Source organism: Neoarius graeffei, chromosome 6 (genome assembly GCF_027579695.1).
Source record: "Neoarius graeffei isolate fNeoGra1 chromosome 6, fNeoGra1.pri, whole genome shotgun sequence".
Taxonomy (NCBI): Eukaryota; Metazoa; Chordata; class Actinopteri; order Siluriformes; family Ariidae; genus Neoarius; species Neoarius graeffei.
Genome location: NC_083574.1, coordinates 16071583 through 16095416, shown reverse-complemented (window position 1 = coordinate 16095416; position 23834 = coordinate 16071583). Strand labels below are relative to the sequence as shown.

Genomic DNA, 23834 nt, shown 5'->3' with positions numbered 1-23834 from the left:
TTGCCTGTGTATATATTGTCTCACTGTATATATATTTTGCACTTTATTAAACTGTATACTTCTGCACATACATCTGCCTCCCTTGCATACATGACATGGAGATTATTCCATACGACTTCGAACCAACGTCGAGTAGAGAAGAGTTGGAAAGACGACAGGATAAGGACTAGTCCGTCGTGCTGGTATTTACGTCATTACTGTTGCACAATTAAAATGTGCCAGATTAGGTGGCTGGTAGGTTTTCAAAATAATAAATACATGCGTGCATTTTTGTGATAAATACATATTATACTGAGCGCATTTCCCACATAATCCTCACTAAGGTTTCGGACAGCACTACAAAATGGCGTGCCCACTATATAGTGTCCAATATAGCAAGTAGGGAGCAGTTTCGGACACAGGGAGAACTCCTGGCTTGATTACGTCAGCATTCGAAGGAGGGCTCACACGTCTTTTGACAATGTTGGCAGATGTTGGTCACTTTGATTTCTGCTGTACGTTTTACTTCTGTCCTACAATGTCTCGCACAGGTCTCAGCGAATCTCATTTAAGGCCACTGCTTTGATATATGGACTGATATATTACATAGCATATTTCAAACACTCATAACTTGCTACAGCAGTGACAAAATAGCTGTCAGAAATGCATTTCTACATTTTATAAAATGAGATAAATAGAATTTTGAGAATAAAAAAAATTGCCTTCAGTTCCCCTTTAAGACATTGGTGCTAGCTTATAAGGCTGTCAAGGGCTTAGAGCCAGCATACTTCCAGAGTCTGATCCGACCCTACATGCCAGCCAGATCCCTATGCTCTGCTACTACTGGTCGCCTGGCCCCTCCTCCTCTCCGCTCCTGCCCAGCCCGCTCAAGGCTACTGTCTGTTCTGGCTCCCTGTTGGTGGAATGACCTTCCCATTGAGGTCAGAACTGTTAACTCCCTGACCACCTTCAAGCACAGACTGAAGACTCACCTTTTCAGACTGCACCTCTCCCCTGCTTCCCTGCCCACTGTGTAACTGCGTTTCGGTCTTGACCAACCCAGGCTGTGTACGGTCTAGCTTGGGGTAAGATGTTTTGAGTTCTCTATTTAGTTGTACTTTTATATGGTTGGTTTGTTTCCTTGGCTGTTTGAGTATTAGTATTTCAACAGCATATTACACTAGGTATTGCTGTCACTTGTTCAGTTGGCACCAGAACTTTCTTGTCTAGAAGTTCAGCACTTCACATACCTGACTTTTGCACTCGTTGTACATTGCTCTGAATAAGAATGTCTGCTAAATGTCATGTAATGTAATGTTTTGATGATTTGACCTCAAGGTTTGGTTATAACTAATGGCACACCAATATTTAACCCATCCTTGATCTATGACTAAAGAAATGAAAATATAATCTGAAAACCTTGTGAGCTTCTTTTGCTCTGATGCTAAAGCTGAATCACAGAAACACATCTTACCTTGAACACGAGGAATTCCTCAGTAAGGCAGAGACACGCCAGCACCAGAAAAAAAAAAAAAAACAGAAGATGGGAAGGAGGAGGAGAAGATGGGGGTGGGATTTGACCCTGTGTTATTGCGATACCGAGTCTTCTTCTTTGACTGACTTGCCGTATTCTGGATTTAAGTCCACTACTGTGGTGCCTTTGAGTGCCCCATAGCCTCCCTCCTGGGCGCCATAACTCTCTGGCCTCTCATGACTGAGAAGGATGGATGGTTTACTTGCTGAAGCCGAAGAAGAGGAGGATCGTGGTGGTGGAGGGTTGGATGTTGCTCCTTGCTGGCCGCCGTTGGTCTGTGAGCAAACATTGCTGACGTGTTCTGCCTTTTGCTTGTAGTGCTGGCTGTGCAGCTTGTACTTCATTAGCAGGATGAAGATGAAAACGAGCACAGAGGCCACGATGATGCCTCCTATGACGATGATCATGGTGCCACCCAGGAACTGGTCATGGAGCGAGCGGCAATGGTGGTACTCACGCTCGGTGCTGAATGACACGCAGCCGACGAGGCGTGTAGCTGTGAGTGCAGTGACTCCATCATCGTAAACAGCCAAGACACAGAGATCATAGTCCCGCGCAGAGGCTAGGTCACTCAGCTGAAACAGTTTATACGAGGCTGGAATCATCCTAAAAGAAAGAAATTTGAAAGATTGGGGGGAGAGATTAGGATATGAGAACAAGACCAAAGCACAAAACCATGTGATTGATTATAGAAAGCTAAATGCAAAGCTGAGGTGTAATGGTGTGCAAAGAAAAAAAAATAGTTAAACAGAGCAATCAATTCAATTGAATTACATCTGCCACAATTTATTGGACTCTCTGCAGCACTGGCGGTATTGATCATGCTTCCTAAATGAACGCAGTGATGAGTTAGAGAAAAACATATCAAAGCATGGTATTGTTTTGACCAGTCGATGCCTAATTGGCCACATTGCAGTATGAAAGAGAAAATAAGAACACTGTTGTTTCCCTAATAGCACAGCTGGTACTTGAACATGAATAACTATAATAAGAGACATCAATGATGAGACTGTAAACAACTAAAGTTATATTTTTTCCTGTGCTTATACTGCTAAGTGACAAGTCACTGATTTTACTCATACTTTGTCTTGTTAATGCCCTATCCAGTTATTTCAAAAGAAGCTCCTACTGGGGTATCCTAGGAACTTGTATTATTTAGACATATCAGTGGTTTATGGCTTTTTTATTTGGAAATGCAGTAAACCACATAAAAGGTTTTGTCATCTGTTTTTGTTCAGTTGTGTAGGAAGTAAACACTGCTAGTAACTCAACATTTTGTAGTAGAGCAAAGTAACTGTTGGAGTCAAATGGAATAAAGATTATGCAAATAATGTTGATGGAATGAATGTTTATAGACAGGATGCAAGTACATATATTTAATGTGTTGTTTATTGGGGAAAATCCAAAAATCATTGGCATAGTTCATAATGGGGTTCAAATCATAGGCAGATGGCAGTAAACAAGAATAATCCAAAGTCACCAAGTCTAAAGTCCTTCCCACACCATGCCCTGGTCTTCCCAGGCAGTCTCCCATCCCAGGCCCATTTCTCTGTTTCCCTCAGCCTCTCACCTGTAGAGCTAGGGTTATAGTGAGGGGCTAGGGCTTTGGTAACTGCAAGAGCTTGACTCTCCACTCGCATCTATATTGCAGTACTGCCAGACAGCAGTAGGTACATTTTTATGATGGTTGGGTCATACCAAAGACCGCGAGTAGAACTCACAATCTCCCACTCGACAGGCAGACACACTAACCACTAGGCAAGCTTGTGGTGATGAAACTATGAGTAAGAGTCAAAGCCAAGAAGCTGTATAAGAATCAAAGGCCAGGAAACAGAAGGACCTAGACTTTGCAACAAGATAAAGGAACAGGGATAGAAACAGAAAACTGACTAAGGGCTGAATGGAGCAGTTAGGGAGCAGAACCATGACAGGACAGGCGTGATGGAGAGGGGGTAACAATCAAAGCAAAACTAATCCTAAGGGCAATTCAAAAAACAAACATCCATCCATCCTCTGTAGCCACTTATTCTGTTCTACAGGGTCGCAGGCAAGCTGGAGCCTATCCCAGCTGACTATGGGCAAGAGGCAAGTCACCAGGTCATCGCAGGGCTGACACACAGAGACAAACAGCCATTCACACCTATAGTCAATTTAGAGCAACCAATTAACCTAACCTGCATGTCTTTGGGGGAAACTGGAGCACCTGGAGGAAACCCATACAGACAACATGCAAACTCCACACAGAAAGGCCCTTGCTGGCCACTGGGCTCGAACCCAGGACCTTCTTGCGGTGAGGTGACAGTGCTAACCACTACACCACTGTGCCGCCCCACAAACAAACAAAAAAACTAAATTTAGTGATTGACAGAAATAGGGAATATGTGACATTTGAATAATTACCAATCTTTTATTTTTTTTCTTATTAGATAATTAAAGGTGCCCTTCCACCAAAAACGTTTAATACTGGCTATTTTTGAAATACCATAGTTCACTCCGAGTTGCATATGCATGCTGCATGTGAAAATGTAATTCTACTCCCATTCCCTGTATTAGCTTATGAAAGAAAATAGTCGGAAAAACGAGCGGATCAGAAAAAGCCATACGAAGTTACGTCACTTCGAAAATTAGTATTCATGGCCTCGCCCACCTTGGCTTGCGACCGCCCACGGGAAGAAAGCGCGAGGAGAGAGACGTAATTCACCCCGAGGCGCGGCGCAGTGCTCCGCATCAGTTTTGTTTCTAATGGTGGCTCCAGCCCGACTTTGCACGCTCGTAACTCGGGCAGGGGAGATCTCAGCCTCCCCAGACTTGGCAGCCAGCGGCCTCTGCCCTCTCCCGAATGAAAGAGTGCTCCCTGGGCGGGCTAGCTCCTCGCCTCGGGACGTAATTCGCCCCGAGGCGCGGTGCTCTGCATCAGTTTCGTTTCAACGGCGGCTCCAGCCCGACTTTGCACGCTCTTAACTCAGGCAGGGGAGGTCCCAGCCTCCCCAGACTTGGCAGCCAGCGACCTCTGCATCCTCCTGAAGGAACCAGTGCTGCCAGGGCAGGCTAGCTCCGCACCACAGGATGTAATTCGCCCCAAGGCGCGGCGGGGTGCTCCGCATCAGTTTCGTTTCAACGGCGACTCCAGCCTGAATTTGCACGCTCATAACTCGGGCAGGGGAGGTCCCAGCCTCCCCAGACTTGGCAGCCAGCAGCCTCTACCCTCTCCCGAATGAAAGAGTGCTCCCTGGGTGGGCTAGCTCCGCGCCTCGGGATGTAATTCACCTAACCCTAGGTCCCAGCCTCCCCAGACTTGGCAGCCAGCGACCCCTGCCCTCTCCCAAACGAACCAGCACTGCCAGGGCGAGTCAGCTCCCAGTCAGGGGACATTATTCCCCTCACACCCCCCGAGGCGAGCTCCGCTCCATGCCTCGTGCCTTGATGAGAGCCGCTGCCACAGGGAGTATTCAATTAAATAAATGAATGAATGAATGAATGAATGAATGTACAAACAAATGAATGAATGAATGAATGAATGACTCCCTCCCAGTCACACACGCACACACACACACAAGCAATCTGGTTGGGGAGAGAGCTCCCTTCTTCTGCTCTCCCTCTCCTTTTATAGGGCGTGGTCACTGGGGAAGACGCACAAACACACGTTAATTCCCATCAGGTGCAGTGATTCTGCCACTTACCTTCCCTGACTCCGCCCTCTATTCACAGACCGACGCTTGGCCACACCCCCGCTGCCACATCTACATTGTTATTGGTCAAAACATTGATGTCGAGACCATAATAGCCAATCGATACAGTTTTTACAAAGACACCCACATCCGCTTGTTCTGACCCACTGGAGGTAGCATCACAGTGCTGTTAGCCAATCAGAGGTAACACGTTTACATGTCATGAATATTAATGATTAAGAGCTGAAATCCTGTTCTCCTGCCACCCACTCCTCCACCAAACTAGAACAGCCTGAAACAGGAGAACCACAGTATTTTTTTCACCAAAACCGGCTCACAGGACATTTATTCATACTAGAGACCACTGCACAATTAATGAAAAAACAATGCAAGGGGACCTTTAAGATGGAGGGAAAAATGTTGAGATTTCTAGCTTAAAAATACACACCTGGATAAACCTTTCTTACATTGTAGGTTTACTTGGTGCACTAACATCTAGTATTGAATTGTACAATGAAACAAAGTTCAACTAAATGTTCAGGGAATTCAGCAGAAGTTTGCTTAAGCTAGCGTTTTGAAATTTGAAATAATCCAAACAAATACAACCTTCCTTTTCGTATTCCTTCCAAAATAATATGCATAAAACAAGGTAGTGGCAAGCTGGTGTAGTGGTTAGCATTGTCGCCTCAGAGCAAGAAGGTTCTGGGTTTGAGTCCAGTGGCTGACAGGGACCCTTCTGTGTCGACTTTGCATGTTGTCTGTGTGGTGAAAGGCGGGGTACACCCTGTGGACTTGATCAGGGTGTACCCCGCCTCTCTCCCATAGTCAGCTGGGATAGGCTCCAGCTTGCCCGCAATTCTGCACAGGATAAGTGATTACGGATAATGGATAGACATGTGCATCATGTCCTGAATGCTAGTACAAGATGGGATGTTTCCTGAATTGACAGAGGACATAATTGTCCTGGGTTGTGTTTCCTGAAAAGGAAGACAGTGACAGTGAAAACTAGAAGGGCACTCCAAGGGCACAGACCTCCACCAAGGACAATAATCAACTCTTCTATGATATGCAAATCTCCAACCAATTTATACGTCTGGATATATTTCCAGAACGATTAGAATTGTGTGTACACGTGCATCCTTGAGGATTATTAGTACCCGTGAAAGTGGATTGTGATAGTGAGGCATTGTATTTCTACATTGGTTATGTTTTGTCACTATTTAATGCTATCTACTGGATTTTATGGCATTTCAGTACAAACACCACTGTTAAACAGTAGAGCAAGCATCATCACAATGAACATCATGTATGAACAGTTTTGATCATATAAGGATCGAAACTGTTGAGTGTTGTTAAATAAATGTATGGCATTTACTTCACTGAAAACGATAATGTATTTGTACATGGTTATTGCATGAGCTAGGTGCTAGCAGTGAAGCACTGCAGCTAGAATCATTTCAAAAACTGCTGGCAGCGTGAAAAGATTCAGGGTTCCCTGTTCAATTCTGAGTTCAGGTTACTGTTTGTGCTGAGTTTTGGATGTCCTCCTTGTGCATTTGTAGGTTTCTTCCATCTCTTAAAAAAATCTTGGAGGTGGATTATTGTCTACTCTGAATTTTCTCTGAGGTGTGCAGAAGTGTGCATAGTACACTATGTTTAACTGACATCCCAACCAGGCTTGTAGTACTCAAGTCCAGGACTCTGACTTGAGTCTGACTCGTGCCCTACTTTTAAGGACTCATGACTTGACTTGGACTTGAGCACTGATGACTCAGACTTGGACTCATAAACTGGAGACGAGGACTCATATTTTATCTTTTTTTTGTAACATGCCATAATAATTTGGTGTAAGATATTTATATCTACATTAATTTTTATAATAATTTCATGCAAGAGAATGCACAATCACTTGTTCATACATCATGTTCAGGAACAAACTAATGTTAATGGCGATAAAATGCCTGGAGAGAATGCCCCTAGGATTGTCTACTTTGCTGATACAGATTCCTCGTGCAGTGGGAAAAAAAATGCACTGCTGTGTGTTCCATATGTAGAAGAACTATCGAGGAGATGACAGGGACAACCTCAAACTTCAATCATCATTTGGCAAGACTACACCCAGAGAAGTGACACGCTATATTTATTGCTCTGTTGATAGCGGGGCTTGCTGGCTGACTGATGAACTAGCTAGTGTTAACCCTCTCTCATGTTATTTGCCCTGTTGATAGTGGGCGGGGCTTGCTGAGCGATGAACAAGCTTTTTATCTGTAGCCTATTAACTAAAATGGGGCAGTCAAACAGTAATGTTAGTCCAACACAGTAGCAGAGACGGTTTCACATAAAGGCAGCAACAGCCACTGTCAAATGGTGCGGTTGGAGTCTTATTCTTGGACTCGACTTGGCTCAATAGTGGACTTCACTCAGACTTGACTCGAAATTTTCTCTAATGACTTGGACCTGAACACAGGGGACTCGAGACTGGACTCAGACTCAAGGTTTAGTGACTCGACTACAACACTGATCCCAACCATGGTGTATTTCTGCCTCACATCCAGTGTTCCTCAAACAGGTTCTTGATTAGCTGGGACCCTGACGAGTGCTTAGTGAAGACAAATGAATGAATGAATGAATGAATGAATGGTTGCCTGGCTTTTAATTGCTCATGAGAGTGAATGCAGTTCAAAATAAAATAGAACCATTTTTTTAAGGCAAATATATTTAACAGTTATTCTATGAAATTGAGTCATACAGTACATGAGCTGATAGCCAACAAAGTGCATAGCACTGAGTTGGCTATAAGCCATGTACGACAAGATTAAGTGGAATAATTGTTTTATTCTATCCACATTCACTGGATTTTGAGAAACAGAGCATTTGTATTTTTGTTTTTTTGCAAATTCAATAAATAAAATCTTGATACAATATCATCTCATCTCATCTCATTATCTCTAGCCGCTTTATCCTTCTACAGGGTCGCAGGCAAGCTGGAGCCTATCCCAGCTGACTACGGGCGAAAGGCGGGGTACACCCTGGACAAGTCGCCAGGTCATCACAGGGCTGACACATAGACACAGACAACCATTCACACTCACATTCACACCTACGGTCAATTTAGAGTCACCAGTTAACCTAACCTGCATGTCTTTGGACTGTGGGGGAAACCGGAGCACCCGGAGGAAACCCACGCGGACACGGGGAGAACATGCAAACTCCACACAGAAAGGCCCTCGCCGGCCCCGGGGCTCGAACCCAGCACCTTCTTGCTGTGAGGCGACAGCGCTAACCACTACACCACCGTGCCGCCCCTTGATACAATATGTCTGACAAAATAATTTCTGCTAAGGCAGATTTCTTAAAAAACTATCGATGGCTACACAAATTGACTTTAGTGTTGTTTCTTTTGTAGAAAGTGCCATCTTGCTGTCATGGTGAGGTACAGAATAGCTTTAGACATTTATTTAATTCTCCCTTGGCCATTTCAGTTATATAATTTTCAAATTTCTTTGAGCTTTTGAACCAGTCTAAAAAAATTCAACAAATTTTAATGCTTAAAGATGAATAATGTAAACAAACTGGCGAAATGACCTTAACAATTTGTGAAAAATGTTATAATAATAATTCTTGAAAAAAAAAGTTCTTACCAACAAATACTTTTATGCAATATTTTGTTGCTTTATTATTTTTTGGGGTTTTGTTTTCGAGTAGAGTTTTTTTCATTCTCAGTTGGTTCGGCAACATCCATCCATCCAGTATCTGTAGCCGCTTATCCTGTCCTAGAGGGTCACGGGCGAGCTGGAGCCTATCCCAGCTAACTATGGGTGAGAGGCGGGGTATACCCTGGACAAGTTGGGTTCGGCAACACACTCCGCCACTTTGTTTTTCTCTACTCACGGTATATGAGCTGATAGCCTAGTAGTAGAGTAGCCAATCAGAGTGCACGATTTCTCATATCCAGTGAATGTGAGTAGAATAAATTTGGATGTGTAGAGGATGGGTAAGTTTAATATCCAGCCATCACAGTGTGGCAGCGGGGGCGTGGTCAAGCATCGGTCTGTGACCGGAGGGCGGAGTCAGGGAAGGTAAGTGGCAGAATCACTGCACCTGATGTTGGTTAATCTGTGTTTGTGTGTCTTCCCCAGTGACTGTGCCCTATATAAGGAGAGAGAAAGAGCAGAGGAAGGGGGCTATCTCCCCAACCAGACGACTGATGTGTGTGTGCATGTCTGTGTGACTGGGAGTTTGGTGAAAAGCTGAAAATAAAGAGTTTTTGTGAAACTCAGTTCTGGCCTGTCATACTTCTGTGCTCCACCCACCCGCTCAACTTACTACAGTGGTGCCAAAACCCGGGACCCGGAACACAGAGGAGAACAGCCCCATGGAGTCCTCCCCCTTCGCGGACCTGATCCACGCCCTCGCCACGGCCCAACAGAGCCAGCACCAGGCGCTAGTCGCCCTCCGAAAGGAGCAAGAGCAACGGTTCGAGGCCCTGGTGCCGGCGCAACAGGAAGATCATCAGGTGTTCCGGCACCTCCTCGCGTCGGTGGGGTCCACCGCCTCCACTGCTGCGGGTCCTAACGAAGATGGGCCCGCACGATGACCCCAAGGCCTTCCTAGTGCTCTTCGAGCAAGCAGCAGAGGCCTGGGGTTGGCCAGTGGAACAGCGCACGGTGCGCTAACGGGCGAGCTACGAAGCGCAGCTGGCCGCGCTACAGCTCCCCGCCGACAGCTGGCTGGTCTACACAGACTTGCGCCAGGCCATCCTCCAGCATGTGGGGCGCACCCCTGAACAAAAATGCCAGCACTTCCGTGCTCTACGCCTAGAGGAGGTCGGCTGGCCATTCGCATTTGGCCAGCAACTCCGGGACACCTGCCGGCGGTGGCTGAGGGCTGACAACCGCGACGCCGAGGGAATTGTCGATCGGGTGGTACTGGAACAGTTCATCGCACGACTCCCCGACAGAACCGTGGAGTGGGTCCAGTGCCATCGCCCGGCGTCGCTGGATCAGGCCATCGAGTTGGCAGAGGATCATTTGGTGGCTGTTCCCAATGCAGGATCGCAGATCTCCTCTTCTCTCTCTCTCTCCTTCTCGCTCTCTCTCCTTCTCTCTCTCTAGCTCTCTCTACCCCCCTCCTGTGTCTCATCCTCGCCCCGTTCCCCCACCACGGAGGCGGGGGCCGACTCCACCCCAGCCGGCCTGCCACACCCGCAGTGCCCTCCCGTTTCCCGCTTCCATGTCTGTCTCTCCCCCCCTCAGGTGAGTGAGCCCCAGAGTGCCGGTGCAGAGAGAGAGCCCGGGCCGGTTTGCTGGCACTGCGGGGAACCAGGGCACCTCCAGCATCAGTGCTCGTCAATGGAGGTGGGCATGGTGGTCCGGATCCCCGATGCACCAGGAACCACCCTCGATCGGGCTGGAGCGTATCGCATACCGGTGAGAGTCCAAGGGGATACGTATCAGGCTTTGGTGGACTCTGGCTGTAATCAGACCTCAATCCACCAAAGCCTGGTGAAAGATGAGGCATTGGGGAGAGCACAATTGGTGAAGGTGTTGTGTGTGCATGGGGATGTTCACAACTACCCTTTAGTGTTGGTCCACATTCTATTTCGAGGGGAGAAATTTAGTGTAAAGGTGGCGGTTAACCCTTGCCTTACCTACTCGATAATTTTGGGGACTGATTGGCCAGGATTTCGGGAGTTAATGGCACATTTAGTGAAGAGTGGGTCCTGCCATAATTCAGCAGGGGGAGGTACCGGTGTGGTATTGGCGGGAGCAGCTGTCACAGAGCCGTCTACGTCATCTCCACGTCAGAGTGAGGAGCTGCCGGCTCCTCCTCCCTCTCTTGGGGAATCCCTCACAGATTTTCCATTAGAGCAGTCACAAGACGAGACTCTGCGGCATGCGTTTGACCAAGTGAGAGTAATCGATGATCAAACGCTCCAGCCAAATGCCATCCCGTCTTTCCCCTATTTCTCCATTATAAAAGATAGGTTATACTGAGTGACACAGGACACTCAGACTAAGCGGCTCACTTTAATCCCATGGCTGGACACTTACGGTAGGGCAGGATAAGACACTAGCCCGAATAATGGCCCGATTCCAGGCGGCTCACTTTAATCCCATGGCTGGACACTTATGGTAGGGCAGGATAAGACACTAGCCCAAATAATGGCCCGATTCTATTGGCCAGGGATTTGCGGCGATGTCCGTAGGTGGTGTACGGCATGCCGCGAATGCCAGTTAATAAATCCAGCGGCCATTCCAAAAGTGCCTTTGTGCCCTCTGCCATTAATTGAGACCCCATTCGAAAGAATTGGGATGGATCTCGTCGGGCCATTAGATCGGTCAACACGAGGATATCACTTTATTTTAGTTCTGGTGGACTATGCAACGCGATACCCGGAAGCAGTGCCTCTTCGCAATATCTCAGCACGTAGTATTGCGGAAGCACTCTTCCATGTCATCTCCCGAGTCGGAATCCCCAAAGAGATTCTGACTGATCAAGGCACTTCGTTTATGTCACGCACACTGTGTGAACTGTATGGGTTACTGGGAATTAAGCCAATCCGCACCAGCGTTTATCACCCACAAACGGACGGTTTAGTTGAACGGTTCAACCGCACCCTTAAGAATATAATTAAAAAATTTGTAAGCGAGGACGCACGCAATTGGGATAAATGGCTCAAACCCCTGTTATTCGCAGTGCGAGAGGTCCCACAAGCCTCCACGGGGTTCTCCCCATTTGAATTATTATATGAGCGTAAGCCGCGCAGCATCCTAGATGTACTGCAGGAAAATTGGGAGGAGGGACCTTCACCGAGCAAAAATGAAATTTAATACGTTATTGACCTGCATGCAAAACTCCACACACTCACTCACCTAACCCAGGAGAATTTGCGGCAGGCCCAAGAACGGCAAATCCGCCTGTATGACAGGGGTACGTGCCTCAGAGAGTTCGCACCGGGAGATAAAGTACTCGTACTGTTGCCCACGTCGACCTCCAAATTGATTGCCAGGTGGCAAGGACCCTTCGAGGTCACACGGCAAGTCGGGGATGTTGACTATGAGTTGAGGCAGATGGACAGGGGCGGGGCGCTACAGATTTACCACCTCAATCTGATCAAACTCTGGAATGAGGAGGTCCCCATGGCATTGGTGTCGGTGGTTCCAGAGAAGGCGGAGCTGGGGCCGGAGGTCCCAAAGGGAACATTGGCATCGCGTACCTCTCCAGTCCCCTGTGGAGACCACCTCTCCCCGACCCAACTCACGGAGGTTGCCCAGTTGCAGACCGAATTTTCAGATGTGTTCTCGCCCCTGCCCGGTCGCACCCGCCTGATAGAACACCACATTGAGACGCCCCCGGGGGTGGTAGTGCACAGCCACCCTTACAGGCTGCCCGAACACAAGAAAAAGGTGGTTCAGGAAGAACTCAAGGCCATGCTCGAAATGGGCATCATCAAGGAGTCCCACAGTGACTGGAGCAGCCCGGTGGTCTTGGTTCCCAAGGCTGACGGGTCGGTCCGGTTCTGTGTGGACTATAGAAAAGTCAATGCAGTGTCTAAATTCGATGCGTACCCAATGCCTCGTATTGACGAGCTGCTTGATCGACTAGGCACGGCTCGCTTTTATTCGACACTGGATTTGACAAAGGGTTATTGGCAGATCCCCTTGACTCCACTATCCTGAGAAAAAATGGCCTTTTCCACACCGTTTGGCTTACACCAATTTGTCACACTTCCTTTTGGGTTGTTTGGGGCACCCGCTATGTTCCAGCGGCTTATGGACAGGGTCCTCCGCCCCCATGCCATCTATGCGGCCGCATACTTGGACGATATCATAATTTATAGTAACGATTGGCCGCGGCACCTGCAACACCTGAGGGCCGTCCTTGGGTCACTGAGGCAAGTGGGTCTCACAGCCAACCCGAAGAAGTGTGCGATTGGGCAGGTATGGTATCTGGGCTTCCACTTGGGCAATAGGCAGGTGTGTCCCCAAATTAATAAGACAGCAGCGATTGCGGCCTGCCTGAGGCCCAAGACCAAAAAGGGGGTGAGACAGTTCCTGGGGCTGGCTGGCTACTATCATAGGTTTATACCTAATTATTCGGACGTCACCAACCCGCTGACTGATCTCACTAAAAAGGGAGCACCAGATCTGGTTCAGTGGACGGAGCAATGCCAGAGGGCTTTCTCTGAGGTGAAGGCTGCACTGTGTGGGGGGCCACTGTTACACTGTTACACCGCCCCGTGCTGTACATAAGCAGGAAGCTGTCGGTGCGTGAGGGGTGCTACAGCACCATCGAGAAGGAGTGCCTGGCAATCAAGTGGGTGGTCCTCGCCCTCCGCTACTACCTCCTGGGGCGCCATTTCACCCTCTGTTCGGACCACACGCCCCTCCAGTGGCTCCACCGCATGAAGGATGCCAATGCGCAGATCACCCATTGGTATCTGGCACTCTAGCCCCTTTAATTTCAAGGTGGTACACAGGCCGGGGGCGCAGATGATCGTGGTGGACCTCCTCTCCCATCAAGGGGGGGGGGAGTCGGCTGCAGGCCAGACGGCTGCCCGGCCTGAGTCGGGCAGTGGGGGTATGTGGCAGTGGGGGTGTGGTCAAGCATTGGTCTGTGACCAGAGGGCGGAGTCAGAGAAGGTAAGTGGCAGAATCACTGCACCTGATGTTGGTTAATCTGTGTTTGTGTGTCTTCCCCAGTGACCACGCCCTATATAAGGAGAGAGAGAGCAGAGGAAGGGGGATCTCTCCCCAACCAGATGACTGATGTGTGTGTGTGTGTGCGTGTCTATGTGACTGGAAGTTTGTTAAAAAGCTGAAAAGCTGCAAATAAAGAGTTTTTGTGAAACTCAGTTCTGGCCTGCCGTACTTCTGTGCTCCACCCACCCGCTCAACTTACTACACACAGGTAAACAACTGACCCTACAACGTGTGCTCAAATTAATTTTGACCTCCACATTATAGCACAATTCAGTGTACTGTGTCTGCATGTAAATATAATGTGAGCTCTGGAGCATGTTACTCTCAGGCTGTCTGAGTCATGCATTATTCAGAGAGAGGGACAGTTTCTGTCAAGCCTTTACCACCAGTGCTTTATTTCTATTTATCAGAGTCACAGCCGCACGACCTGGTGTACTGGTCTGATACGATGAAGGCCAGCTTGTCCCCCCCCCGTGTGTAGGCTTGACTTGACAGGGAAGGTAATCACACACACAGAAGGTACTTCTGTTTAATGGCTGGAGCAAGCAAGATCGCATATCACATATTTCAGTCACATTTGACATGCATCATCATTTAAAGTGCCCACTAGAGCAGTTTATGTAACAGAGACACATACCCTTAAGAGTCACATACAGTCAATAAAAAGGAAGTGGAATTGGCAAAGGGAAATGTCATCACTTTAGTCAAAGACTTCATATGTGACATTTAATTTTTTCTGCAACATTAACTACTGTGGCGGCACGGTGGTGTAGTGGTTAGCGCTGTCGCCTCACAGCAAGAAGGTCCTGGGGTCGAGCCCCGGGGCCGGCGAGGGCCTTTCTGTATGGAGTTTGCATGTTCTCCCCGTGTCCGCGTGGGTTTCCTCCGGGTGCTCCGGTTTCCCCCACAGTCCAAAGACATGCAGGTTAGGTTAACGGGTGACTCTAAATTGACCGTAGGTGTGAATGTGAGTGTGAATGGTTGTCTGTGTCTATGTGTTAGCCCTGTGATGACCTGGCGACTTGTCCAGGGTGTACCCCGCCTTTCGCCCGTAGTCAGCTGGGATAGGCTCCAGCTTGCCTGCGACCCTGTAGAAGGATAAAGCGGCTAGAGATAATGAGATGAGATGAGATTAACTACTGTGTATATATATATATATATATATATATATATATATATAGTCAGAGCAATTAATTGGTTCCTTGGCAAAGCAGAAAATGCACTTGAAACATATTCTGTTGAAACAAATTATATTTAAATTTGTTTGTGTACAATAAAGTAATTGTGGAAATATTGCTGATGGTGTTTTACTCATCGATGTATGCTGGTACCAGTTATCACTCAAAATCCACCACAAGTCCATGAAGACAGTCTTCATGTTTTTCCCCCAGTAAAAACAGGAGATGAGTCAATTAACATATGAATCCGGAATGATTGGCAGTGGCGCTTTGAACTCTCTAGTATTAACTGACACCCCCTGAAAGCCACACCCACCTTCCTTCATCTCATATTGGTAATGTTTCAGCCAGTGCATTCATCTTGACTTGATTTTCCCAGTTGAAAGACGGACTGACTAGGCGCCCTTGCTTTCTGTCAAGTTAAACAAAGAATATTTTGAGTTCATCAGTGTGAAATAAAATTGAGCATTGTATGTTCAACTTCGGGGTGGCATGGTGGTGTAGTGGTTAGCACTGTCACTTCACAGTAAGAAGGTCCTGGGTTCGAGCCAAGAGGCCGACAAGGGCCTTTCTGTGTGGAGTTTGCATGCTCTCCCTGTGTCTGTGTGGGTTTACCCCACAGTCCAAAGGCATACAGGTTAGGCTGATTGGTGGCTCTAAATTGACCGTGAGTGTGAATGGTTTTGTGTCTGTGTGTCAGCCCTGCGATGACCTGGTGACTTGTCCAGGGTGTACCCCGCCTCTCACCCATAGTCAGCAGGGATAGGCTCCAGCTTGTCTGCAACCCTGTAGAACAGGAAAAGCAGCTACAGATAATTGATGGATGGATAGTTAACATCAGTATGATGCACTAAAATTATTTTTTGCACATCTGGGCGTAGGCCAGAGTGAACTGATGCTATCCATTCGTCGTCCGTCAGTCATCTCTACACACTTTACAAAAATTGGTTCTCCTCCTACAGAATTGATCAGATTTCAATCAAACTCACATCCAATGTTCTCCAGGTGGGTGTGCATAAAAATTGTCAGGATGGTGGCACCACCTGTCATATTTACAATTTTATGGGCATCTGAAATTTTTTGTGACTCATCACATGAAACGCTACTCTTTGTAAACTGCTGGGATGTTTTCACTTAAACTCACCCAGAAGACTCTAAAGACATATTCCAACAAGAGTTGTTCACCAGGTGGCACCACCTACCATGGATGAGGCTACAGGGGGGTCATGTGCAATTTCACGAAAATTGCTACTCCTCCTACAGGAGTGATCAGATTTTGATCAAACTCATGTGGAACTTTCCCCAGGTTGCTAAATATAAAAGTTGTCAAGACGGTGGTGCCACCCATCATATTTATAATTTTATGGGTGTTTGAAAATTTTGGGTGACTTGTCACACCAAACACTACTGTTCATAAACTGCGAGGATGTTTTCACTGAAACTCACCCAGAAGACTCTAAAGACATATTCCAACAAGAGTTGTTCACCAGGTGGTGCCACCTACCATGGATGTGGCTACACAGGGGTCATATGCAATTTCACAAAAATCGCTACTCCTCCCACAAAATTGATTGGATTTCAAACTCACACACAATAACAGTGGGTATGAGCTACAGCTTCATTAAGGCTATTTTTAAAATGGTACTTTATCATTTCAGTTTTTAAAGAGAAAAACAGACCAAAAATATTGGGATTTAAAAAAAAAAATAGGCCTACAACAAAGTGTTGAATCCAACACTTGCTAATTAGACAATGGTTTAAATGGTTTGTTTGAACAGTGTAGGTGCAATAGGCTTATCGAATCAGTCTCATGTAAAAAGGGATCAGTCTCATAAATTAATTAATCATTAATTCAAGTGTCTAATAGTTTATAGCTAAACTATTATAATCAATGGAATAACTTAGTGGTGATGTTGCTATAGTTTTAGGGAGTATTGTAGCTTTAATGTAATATGTTTACTCTAGATCTATAACATTCATATAACAACCAAATGAGCGAAGGCAATTAGAATACTTGTTTGGCAGAGGTTGGCACTCCATGAATGTTGTAGCAATAGACAGGACACAGTTTACTCCAAAGGTACCATTTATTGAAATAGCTGACATGAATTAGTAAACTAATACTGATCAGATATAGCAACAATAGCAGCCAAGGAATAATTCAATATAAATGGTGATACAACGTATACAAGTAATAATCAGTAGTGTATAAAGCAATAGTCAGTAGTAAGTAGAATAATAACCAGCAGTAAACAGAGTAAGAAATCAGCAGTGAATATGATGATAACTAAGGCACTAATGGTGATTAGAAGTAATGGGCTATATGCATGTGTTCAGTGTAGGGGCGAGTGAATGTTAAAATGTGAGAGGGAAATCATGTGTTTGTGTGTCTGTGTGTGTGAGTATGTGTGTGTGAGAGTGTAGGCGTGTGTGTGCGTCTGCACGGCTGCACACTAACGAGATGAGGAGGAGCTAGGGAGAGAGTGCGTGCAGGCACATGACAAGGAGGAGGAGAGTGAGGGAACGAGGCGGTGCGTGCGGGAGAGTAACAAAGGGATCTGTAGCTTAAGACTAGTCCCAGCTAGGTCTTAAACCCAAACTTCTACTCAACCCTTAGCTACTCCTGAAATCTCAATGTTGAGGGGTGTAGTGCGATGGAGGGAGTTAAAAAAAGAGAAAGAGAGAGAGAGAGAGAATGCATGCACGATCTAACTAATACCAATAGTAAACAAAGCAAATCAAATAACACGCGGTCTAAGACCGACTTTCATGTGAATCAAAATGTGTACATTTAAACCATGAATAAATTCAAATAAACAACACTCTTAGCATTAACTAGCCACAGCTAAGACTAACAATTGCCCAGATGCCAGCCTTACTTGAGATCGCTCTTGCTTGGCGACTGAAAGTGCGCCATCTGTTATCTGAAGACAGCGCGGAGCGCAGGTCCAGGAAGAAAACAGTCCTGTTCCTTTTGCTTTTACAGCTTGTCAGCTGAAGATCTTCGGTGTCCCGTCGGTCGTCCGATGATCTGGAAGGAATCTTGCTTGTAGTTCGTCAACATTGCGAAAGGGAAAAGGGATCCGGTCGCCTTTTTTCTTTAGAATACTGCGTGGGCTGCAGTAACTAACCGGTTCAGTTATTATTGCAACTGTGTGAAGATCAAATACATTGAACTTTGGCTAAAGGTCCGGTATCAACAGCTCATTCTTTGTCCTTTGTTCTTCTGTAGCACAGATGCAACGACGTCTCTTTCATGCGTGGGGATAACGCCAGAGAGACCGAATTTCGATTCCGCCACAGGTTTTAAAGCACAGTTGTCACTGTATTTGGTATCCGGTATCATCTCTGTATCCAGTACCATTACAAGGAGTCAGAAGAATGGGCGGAGATAGAACATGGCATTGAGTACAGGGATTGGTGTGTTCAATGCTGTAACAGTGAAAGGGGAGAAGATGGGCCATAAAGTGAAGCAGGGAATTGTGGGTACTATGGCAGCCTCCCCTACAACAGTCAGTACACATGCATTCAGACTCTTTCAGCAGCAGATCAATAATGAAAATTTTATCCATTTGGAAGCATTTCATGGTTTCCACGAGGGACATTATAGAAGCACTTTGTAAAAGGACTACATCAAAAATGTACCGTGTTTATGATTTTTACTGTTTACTGCACTATTAATTCCACACATTCCCCAGCCACTTGGCAGGATTACACATTATGATTCTTTGGGGTTTGCAAGTGTGCATATTGGACTAAACAGAGTTTAAATCTAGCCCAGGTTCTTCAAACTGTCTTGTTCTCCCAAGGTCACACTCTAATGAGGTGACACACTAAACCTTCAGTGTGATGGCTGTAGCAGCTTTTGCATAGCATTTGATGGACATATAAGTTATTCTTCCCTCCTTTTCAGATACCAAGGTGTTCAGCCTGCCACTGATCTGTCACCAAATGTGTCAAGAGGGGGTTTAAGGCGGGGGGGTCAGGTAGAGCCTACTTTTGGTATATGTCAGAAATGTGATGCTCTATCAACATGTGCTAGAAGTAGTGCCATTTAATTACCTGTTCACAGCACATAAGGGAAGAAGATGGAGAAAAATTAATGGTGGGAGGCTTTTAAATGTTGACAGTTGACAACTGATTGTTGCATTTCCTGACAAGCCCACCTAATCATCGTGACCTCAAACTTCCCTTCTGCCAACTTTGTCATTTCTCACCTTCATACTTCAGCCAGCGCTGTTCCTCTTCAACCCAGACAGCTCTAATCCTCCATCGACACACAACTCTATCATGTGGCTCATGTATCCACAGGGTCCCTGACATTTACCTCTGCCTTCAAACGCTTCCTGGAACCATCACTCAGAATCTGTCTTCCAGTCTTCGGTACGGAAGAAAGATTTTATGGATTAGCGGCATCTAGATTATACTTTGCCACCTGTCCTTACTTTATCCTCTATAACCTCACCAATCTTCTCCTCCCTTGCTTCTATCTGACTCGCCAGCTTTTCAAGTTCTGGATTCCAACATCCCAGTCTTTATCTGCATTCTTGCTTCAACTTTCCATTCTTTGAACAGGTCACATTTTATGAACCCAACTGTATTCCTCTCCAGTTACTTTCCTAAATTCCTTATCTCAACCACCATATCAAGTTCAGTTATTCTCTCAGCATGTACCAAGATGGAGCCTGGTACATATACACTCACCAGCCACTTTAATAGGAGCTTGTTCTTGATTCTAAGATTCATATTCTTAGTTGGCAGGAGTGGAACCCCATGTGGTCTTCTGCTGTTGCATGCTGAGATGCTTTTCTGCTCACCACGGTTGTAAAGAGTTGCTATGAGTTACTATTGCTGGGTTTCATGTGATGTCACATCCACCTCATTAGTTATTCAAAACTTTAGCGGGTGGTCTACCAAAGCTCAGTTGACAAAGCTTTTGTATGGAGAAGGTGCATTGCTTGCATGAAAAATGCCTTACGCTTGTGTTGTTTTAGGTTGTTTGAATCGATCAAATGGTGAAACTGATAAGTTTTTTCAGGGTTCCCCATGAACTATAAAAAAGGGTGAACAAATGCAGGATTTCACAAAAAGACATCGAGAAAGGTGGCTTTTGAACCTCTCACTGAAATCGAAGGGTGCCAAGTCGAAGCATGCTCGAGTTTGCAGTGGTCACTTCGTGAAAGGTTTGTATATCCCTCTCAGCTATGTCCTTAGTGTTTTCCAAGTACTTTTCTTGCTATGTGTCATTATTTTACGGTACTTTTGTTTTTTAGTCATGAAGCACTAAAGTCCCCAGCTGTTTCTTTGTTTACTCCTCACTCCTCACAAAGTCCATATGCATGAAGGTCGCAACAAAATTCTTACCCAGCCATACAGTTACAATGCGCTGTGATCACTTCTCCATCTTGTTTAACTAAGATCCAGGTCTTTAAAGGGGTTTCCGATGATCTTTGTGAATGATTTACCTGAGAGATAAGAGCCAAGACAAGTGAGAATCAAGCGAACTGTTATTTGTTTACACTTCAACTTGCAGCGCTTTGTTATAAAGACGCGAATGAAAAGCTTAAAAAAAACCACACTTACACGGGCAAAAACAATACAGGATTCATTCGGCAGAGACTTGATACAGAGGTCCTTTACCCAGCCTCATACAAAAAAGTTGTAAGCCTCCATACTCTTCCACACTTTCATCTGTTTTGAGGTGTAGAAGGACGTCTACAACACCAGACAGTTCGAGATGTTGGGGAGCTTGACTGAAGGGTAGTTTTTGAGATCGTATGACAAATCCTTCTTTCCCAGACTGTAGGGGTCGATTCCATTGCACATAGCAATCTTCTGAATATATCTAAAGCGAGCAGTGGCTTCTAGATTACAAGCATACACTGATAAGTTATAGCTAGTTGTTTGCACTACGGCAGCCATTTAGACCACCAGCTATTTCACTTCCAGTAAATCTGCTAGGAAAAGTCACGTGACTGAAACCCAGCAATATCCTTCCTGGCAGCTTGAACCAATATGGACATTTTTCTCTGATCTCTCTGATCAACAAGGCGTTTGTTTCCACCCACAGGACTGTCACTCATTCAACTCAATATATTTTTTTTCCCCACACCATTCTGTATAAACTTTAGAGACTGTTGTATGTGAAAACCTCAGGAGATCAGCAGTTTCTGAAATACATAAACCAGTCCATCTGGCACCAACACCCATGCCACGGTGAAAGTCACACTTTGATATCACTGTTTTTCCCATTCTGATGTTTGAAGTGAACATGAACTGAAGCTCGCGATTGGTATCTGCATGATTTGATGCATTGTGCTGCTGTCAAGGGATTGGCTGATTAGATAACAGCATAAAACAGCAGGTGTGTGGGTGTTCCTAATAAAGTGGCAGGTGAGTATATATTTAATTGATTCTGAAAGACATTTTTATTTCTTTTTTTGTTATCATCAAAAACCAAATGGTTCCCTTTCTTCTTCTTCTTCTTCTTCTTCTTCTTCTTCTTCTTCTTCTTCTAATTAACAAAATTTTGCTTTTGATGTGTATTTTCCATGCTCTTAATCTGTCCATGGAGACATGGCAAATATTACTTATTCTTTTACAGACCCTTTCCATGAGGAATCACTGGAGACACTGGTAAAAGGACCAGCGTTGAATATCTGAAAAGGGGGAAAAAAAATCAGTGTCGCCACTTTTCATGGCAACTCAAGTATTTTGAATTCAAAACACCTGGAAATGACCTTAAGGCTATGAGAGACAGATGAAGCTATTAGTTTCTTTCTTAATAACTGAGAAAACAAAGCACACAAGTTTCTGAAGGCAGTGTAAATCATGGCTGGTTGTAACTGGTGAGGATAAACAGTTAATTTACAGCTTGTGTTTTTCTTCCTTCCACAGCGTGTGGTTTAAGAATAAGGAGCTGTGCAGACCAAAACAGAGAAGTCATCCTTTTTCACTTTGCAGATTTTATCAGTAGTTGCTTTTAATGTGCTCTTTCATCTGTATGTAAATGATAAGACTCCTCAAGCTTCATGATTGTCCTCATACAAACCCACATCTCATAGTTCCACTGGGAACACTCCTTTCATTCTTATATAGAAGCATATCTGCTGGATGACTCCTTTGCAAATGCTCTTTCATCATATAGTTGTGTCGCCGTGCAGTCGGCCTTCATTTAAGGTCATTTGCATCGATTCTGATGGTTCTGTCTCAACTAAATAGAGGAAAAAGCAGCAGAAAGCCAACAACAGGCCTATTCTGCTGCAAGCTCAATGGAGAATCAATTTATTAATCTAATAGAAGAATATCAACTTTAGAAAGCTATTTCTGAAGAAAAGTCATTACAGTTTGATGAGCTATTATGGTATACTGGAAAGGAACAATAAGCTAAATGCACCATCCAAATGAAAATTTACCAATATGGTGAACCATTAGATCACATTTATTGGTGTAATGCATGTCCTGCTGTATACAGTGTTTTTAGTATATATTCTCTGTTTATCAACCCAGTAACCATTAACTTTATAATCACAAACTCATCTCATCTCATCTCATCTCATCTCATTATTTCTAGCCGCTTTATCCTGTTCTACAGGGTTGCAGGCAAGCTGGAGCCTATCCCAGCTGACTACGGGCGAAAGGCGGGGTACACCCTGGACAAGTCGCCAGGTCATCACAGGGCTGACACATAGACACAGACAACCATTCACACTCACATTCACACCTACGGTCAATTTAGAGCCACCAGTTAACCTAACCTGCATGTCTTTGGACTGTGGGGGAAACCGGAGCACCCGGAGGAAACCCACACGGACATGGGGAGAACATGCAAACTCCACACAGAAAGGCCCTCGCTGGCCACGGGGCTCGAACCCGGACCTTCTTGCTGTGAGGCGACAACGCTAACCACTACACCACCGTGCCGCCCATAATCACAAACTCTATATGATAATTACCGTAAAATACCAAATAATAGCCGAGTTCCAATTAACCGCCGAGTTCCCTTTAACGGCCGGGTGTACACGTGTGTTGTGACAAACAAAGGCCGGTTCCGAATACTCGCCGGGGTCTAAAAAAAAAAAAAAAGCGTCCGAACGTTCTATCTAGAATCTTGAGGCCCAGCACTTTTCTGGTTTTCTGGTGTTTAAACGATTTTGCATTGCATAGTTTTCTACCGAAACAATATGAATGAATGAATGAATGAATGAATGAATGAATGAAATTATTTCTATAATACTGTTTACAACATTTTGTTATGTGATAATAAACATGCCATTTCAATGTTATAATCTTGGTCTACCGTAATATTTCTTGAGGAATGCAACTCCGTAACTTTTGACAGATGTCTTAGCCACCCCTTTGGGTATACCCAACGAAAGCCAGCGTGTGTGGTGACATTGAGGACTGCGGGTTTCCAAGGTTGGACTGCTGCTTCTGTTAAACGACCTAAATTGCCGAATGCATGCGTCAAAGCACACACTGAGTTTTATTAAAGACCTTATACCATTTCACTTGCCCTTACCCATTCGGATCTGGAAGATGCTTTACAAAAAAGGTGAGAGCGTTCTAACATGCATTTCAGTCTGCTCGCGGCCAATCTAATCCAAGGGGCCTTTTCAACAAGTAATCTGTCGTGCAAGTTGGGCAGAAGCACGCGTCAGGCAGGCAACATGTAGGCCTACAAGTCAGTAACCTATTCAACTAACTTTCATCTGAACTTTAAGTTTTCTACGGGGTCGAGCCACCGTACCAACTCACTCGGGGAATAGGC

At 45.4% G+C, this 23834-nt stretch overlaps 1 protein-coding gene across 1 annotated transcript in view; it reads right to left on the bottom strand.

Moving 5' to 3' along the window:
• Positions 1 to 1535: 1535 nt before the first annotated feature.
• si:cabz01090165.1 (uncharacterized protein LOC100333421 homolog) overlaps positions 1536 to 23834 on the bottom strand; it is a 32541-nt gene continuing 10242 nt past the window's right edge. Inside the window, exon 2 of the mRNA XM_060922855.1 lies at positions 1536 to 2119. Within this exon, the coding sequence (XP_060778838.1) occupies positions 1567 to 2119 (553 nt within the window). The 3' untranslated portion in view covers positions 1536 to 1566. The remainder of the gene's footprint in view (positions 2120 to 23834) is intronic.